This window comes from Protopterus annectens, chromosome 2.part0, assembly GCF_019279795.1.
Source record: "Protopterus annectens isolate FY-2018-M chromosome 2.part0, PAN1.0, whole genome shotgun sequence".
Classification (NCBI taxonomy): Eukaryota; Metazoa; Chordata; order Ceratodontiformes; family Protopteridae; genus Protopterus; species Protopterus annectens.
Genome location: NC_056728.1, coordinates 1,242,112,964 through 1,242,118,859, shown reverse-complemented (window position 1 = coordinate 1,242,118,859; position 5,896 = coordinate 1,242,112,964). Strand labels below are relative to the sequence as shown.

General features: G+C 37.4%; 1 protein-coding gene across 1 annotated transcript in view; it reads left to right on the top strand.

Annotated features, from left to right (window-relative positions):
* The first annotated feature begins 2,016 nt into the window (after window positions 1-2,016).
* Window positions 2,017-5,896, top strand: part of TXK (TXK tyrosine kinase) — a 693,943-nt gene continuing 690,063 nt past the window's right edge. Inside the window, exon 1 of the mRNA XM_044061415.1 lies at window positions 2,017-2,153. Coding sequence (XP_043917350.1) covers window positions 2,138-2,153 — 16 coding nt within the window. The 5' untranslated portion in view covers window positions 2,017-2,137. The remainder of the gene's footprint in view (window positions 2,154-5,896) is intronic.

Sequence of the window (5,896 nt, the reverse complement as noted above, 5' to 3'; positions counted from 1 at the left end):
CTTCAAGAAAAACCTTGACGAGTGGATGTGTAACAGAAAATACACCCCTGGGATCACTTCATTGGCTCTTCTTGACAGAGGCTCAGTTAATTAATCATTGGGCCGGCGAAAGCTGACACACTCTGGCTAGGCTTATAAATGCCCTCGGGCAGATAGCCTAGTACCTACCTATGAATCTATAATAGACACCCAAGGTACATGGGGATACAATTTGGTTGGGTTGCACTGCTAGGCATATAAAGGCTGTGGTGGTTGTTAGCCTAGTATATACCAATGAACCTATCAATCACTCACCTAAGCAGTTTAAAGAACTGCATGAGTGAGTGTCCTACCAATTTCTACAACCCTCCATATCCTATTTCACACAGACACCCACACACGCAAATATTATAGGAGTGCATTATCAATCTAAGAATGTCTTAGTAGCTAACAACCAATCTGACAAACAAATCTAATCAACTACACTTCTGCTGAATCTGTACAATAAACAAAAATACATTTCTTCTGAAGCAAGTCTCCTCTGCATCTGCAATGTAGGAAAAGAGGGTTGTGCACCCCATACCCTCATTACTTATATTACACCTCTGAGATCACACAACAGTGGTGAAAAATGGAAAATTCCCTAAACCCCACTGTCCAATGATCGCAGACTAAGCCCAGTCTCTCATATTTGATGAAGTGGAAATTGATCAAAATAGTCAAATATTCTGCAATTCACACTTATTAAGATATTACTTTCAACAGACTGTAATACATCCATATCTATCTATCTATCTATCTATCTATCTATCTATCTATCTATCTATCTATCTATCTATCTCTCTATCTATCTATCTATTTATCTATGCATAAACATATATGTGCACTGGTATGTGATTTTATCTGTATGTGATTTTATAGAAAGACCAGAAGGCAGCATTTGGCATTATAGTACTGCCCTAACTGGAGTTATGACATCATGGGGGTCTGAGTGGAGCTGTGACATTTTGTGCTGCATTTTATAATTTAAAAGAAAGATAAGATACACATACACAAACAAACACAGACACGCGCTCATGCGTGCACGCGCACACACACACACACACACACACACACACACACACACACACACACACACACACACACACACACACACACACACACACACACACACACACACACACACACACACACACACACACACACACACACACACACACACACACACACACTCTCACCTACTACCATGTACAGTCACATACACTCTGCATACCTGCACAGACTTGGTGCACAACAGCACTCACCTGGTCCAGCAAGCTGAGCAGGGCAACATGGATTAGCTTCACTTAGAACATATAGGAGCAGTGCAGTGCAGCTAATAGCCATGTTATGCATTTTCTGTTTATGAAGCATCACAATATACAAGAATCTCCTGAGAGTAGCACACCAGGGTACCCAAGGGCCTAATTTGCATAGGCTGCACCACAGACTACCTAATTTACATTCAGTCCAAAACCCCCTCACTGCTCTGTAGAGCATCGTTGCCCTAGTCAACAGTAAAGGGTTACAGGTTCCACACATGCTACACCAAACTGCATATGTGTCTTTGTCTAGTATTCAAGATATCTTGGACTTCCATCACACATCTTAGTTACCTAGATACCTTTTACATGGCAGTAGCAGTATTTACTTGTAATCACAAGTGACTAGGTTACATCATGTAGTTGCACTGTTATTAGCTATGAATATGTGCTAGGTTTGCACCGTTACAACATCCATAAATGCTATTGATGATTTGAGTCAAAAGGCACAGCCTAAAGTGTTCTTCTAAAGTACCCACTAAGTCATTTTTTTTAAAGTTTACCTAATGTTAATCACCATATTCTTAACTTTTTCAATTCAGCTTTGTGGTCTAACTGACAAACTCACAAGAGAAAAAAAAACTTTCCTTGATCACATGCTTATGTACTGCTATTTTTTGTGTTTGAGTATCTCTACATCAAAGGTGGGTGGGTGCTTTGCGTACATATGTATGTATGTCTGTATATATGCCTGATTCATAGCATTTAGAAACTAGGGTGTACACCGATGTTGCAAGTGAAAAACAGGAAAAAACTGGTCTGGATTATATATATAGACAACAGCAACAACAACAAACATGATTCTTTCTACATGTAAGTAACTAATGTTATATGCTTTATTGTTTCTGCGGCAGCATGCTGAGTGATAGTGTCAAAGTTAACATGAAACAGAAATAATGTTGTTTAAAAACGAATTGAGCTATCATAACCTGAAATATTTCAAAATTTTCCTGAAAGTATATGAACGATGATGTGTAAATATTTAGACTCTGTATGCACAAAATAATTTCTGACGTTTTTGTATTCACTAGGATGACATCAATATACCTTAATAAAAAGGTATATAAGATGAAAAAGGTTATCTGACAAATTTTAAGTTTTCCTAAGAGATGTATTTTAAAGCATGGGGTATTACTTTTGACGTATCTCAGCTAGGAGGTCCTAAATGATAATGATGTGAATTAGCTGAGGGGAGGGTGCAGTTTGAAAAGTCATATGTATATGTTTACTCTGCAAAGATTAAAATACACAGACTACAGGGTTATTAACCTCATAGTATACTAGAGACATATGCTCGCTTTAGAGTCCCAAAATGAAAGCTTAATATATTTAATTTGGTAAAGTGTAAGGAATACTTGTTTTTAGCAGTGGAGGGTAATACATGTCACAACAAGGTTAGCGTGAGGGTATATGCAATTAATTTACTGCAGTTTAATAAATGGTGCATACTGATTTTTACCATTTCTGGTTCAAATGGCTGCGTAATTGATGACTGTGATTGCATAGACTGGAAAAAAATGAAGATAGCAGTATTAAAGACTTTCTATTTAAAGACAATGTGGTAAACATACTTTCAGAACCAATATCCTTTTAAGTGACTCAGGATATTCAATACCTATTCAGTATACAGCAACCTGCATTCGTTTATTACTGAATTAGGATACTTGAATAAAGAACAGCAAGTCAAAGCAATTAAGGTCAAAAGCAGACTCCTCTTTAAAGCAGAGCAGGGTAAAGATTTTTGGAATAAAAAACAAGCGTTTCCTTTTCTTTTGAATTTGCAGTCTTGAAGTTGCCATATGTAAGAAACATGGCTCTGCAGGAATAGGAGGGTATTAAGAGAAAATGCAGTGCTGTTAACTTTTCTTTTGGGTTTTTGTCAGATCTGTTTTTTTAGATTCTGGTTTCACTACTGTTTGCATTGCGTATTTCTCTTTACTTTCCTATAATTGTTTCTAACAGCAGTGGTACAGTGGTAAAAGAAGAAACATAGCTATTGTTCCATCTCTGCTCATGAATACTGTCTGTAGCTGTTTAATGCTTGCTACAATTGCAATTATTTATTTATTTTGTGATGGGTAATTTTTGGTGTTAGGGTCATATTTTGAATCCCAGACATGCTCTGCACCAATTTACTATTTCTTTTGTTTACTAAAAATAAACTTAGGAATTGGACACAGTCTTGTTATCAGTTGCACTCTTTTTTTTTAAGTTGCACTTTTTTTTTTTTTTTTTTTTGGAAAACATCCCTGTCTTCTTTCTGAGCCATAAATGTCTGAAGCCTACAAGCTGACCTCTTGTTAATTAGCATTCTGCATTATAAATGCCCACTGAGAATATTCATCATTTGACTCTTGCTTTGGGTACCAGCAGTGGACTAGCCACAGGAGTACCACATCAGAGGTATCAGTGTGTAAGGAAAGGGAATGACCAAATTATTGTTCATAAGATAACATCTCATAATTTATGTCACATGACATCAGTAGCCATGATACATGCACTCATATGTCTCACTTCAGAACTGGGGGAGTGAATGAGGGACAGCAGTGATCTGAACATTGAAATGAATCCCCCTTCACAATTCAACTGAACAAGAGATTCTTAGCAATAACAATATTGACCACAAAAAAGACCTAGCTTAAGCACATTTTTGGTAATTTCATCAACAGTAGAAATGCAACCTGAGCATATAGAAATGAGTGGATGCTGACATAAGATGAGCTTTCTTTTTTTTCACTTATGTCAGTCCATTGCAGTTGTCCCTTTGCTGATGTTCTTACCTATTCCTGCCCCTTTTTTACATCCTAGGTGCCATTTAACATTTTTTGTAGATTGTACACACTCATTACTCTTCTGTTGTGCAGTGCACACCTGCCCCGGTGAAGTACTGCATCCACATCTTACCCTTCTACTCTCATTCTCCCTTCCTCTAAATGTAATACTAGAGCTACATGATGCTTCTCCATGTTTTGTATGACAGGAAGAGTCTACATATCTAGAAATGATAGGCTGGCAATGCGTCACAGTATTTCTTAGTCTAAGCTACTATCCATTTACGCAGTGTAGCATGGTTCTGTCTTGGGATCATCACAACATCAAGATCTTTTTCTTCTTCTCCTTCTGGTGCCTAAGTATCAAGATGACGACAGACTAATGTTGGAGTGGAATCAGTGGTAATATGTAAAAACTAAACATGAGTGAAATAAACCTTTAAAAATGCAGAAAAAGAATGGAAACATACTAACTTGGTGACAGACCCAAGATCAACAGCAAAGTTATGTATGGAAAGTAAAATAAATATAATTATCAGGGTGTCAACATTGATGACTGGGTCTATGTCAGATGATCGAATTTTCAGAAACTGGAACTTCATATGGTTGAGACCATATGATCGAGTTTCCGAAAACTCAAACATCAAAAAAACAAACAAAAGCACAAGCCCCCCCCACAAAGATCTATGTTTTTTTTACATTTTTTTCAGGCACTCCCTGCAAATTATATATACTGACTCCAAGACTGCACTACAGTGAGGAAAAGGGTAAATGTCTTGATCCGCACTGTACTACAATTTCCATTCAACTTTAAACAAAAAAAATAAAAAAAAAAAAAAAAAAACCAACTGCAGCAGACACCAAACATTCTTCCTTCCAAACTTCTTTACTAAGTAAGCGCTTTCATGCAATCTCCATTCAAAAGCTTTGAGTTTTCAAAAACTCATCATATGGTCTCGACCATATGAATTTTGAGTTTCTGAAAACTCGATCAACTGATAAGGACCCTGATGACTAAAGATACAAGCTTCCTGATGAGCTCAGAAATAACTCAGCGGGGTTGGCTTATTGAAATGAAAGAAGAGGGGACTTAAATGGAAGATAAAATAGAAATATCAGAGAATGCAGTAAATATCTCCATCCTGAAAATAGCTGTTATAGAAGAATAACTTGTAAGAATGAAGAATAATGCTGATGTCTTATAAAAATGCACTAATGGAATTAACTCAAGTTTTTTTTTGAGAGGAATGCAAAGTTATAGCTTACACCAATTTTCCAAATAATTATGAAACCTGGCCTGAATGTGCCAGAGGATCTGGACTAACATATTGGAAAGACCATAGAGTGGGAAGAAGAGAGCAAGTCACTACCAAACCATACAATGTGTTCTACTTACAGCAATCCTTGTATATCACAATAGACATGAAATTACAATTCTGTCTTATGACTATAATGTTAAAATCCTAACTTTTTACTCAGAAACCTTTATCAAAAGGTGAATATTTCTGACTCCATCAGGTGGCTGACAGAGTGGCAGGTATGTCTGTTCTGGGTGGAGGGCACTGGTTGGTGATGGTCTCTAAGGAGAGGCATGATCTAAAGAGGAGGGCTGCCCTTGGATGTAACCAATGAATGTGGGGGCTGGGGAAAGGGAAAGTGGGTAGGGCATATAATACAAAAAAAATAGCAATGGATGGAAGCAAACATGGTCAAGCTGCCAGGATGCTCATAAACCCCACAGCTGGCCCCAGCAATACTGGAACACATCTGGGGGGTCATGAAGAT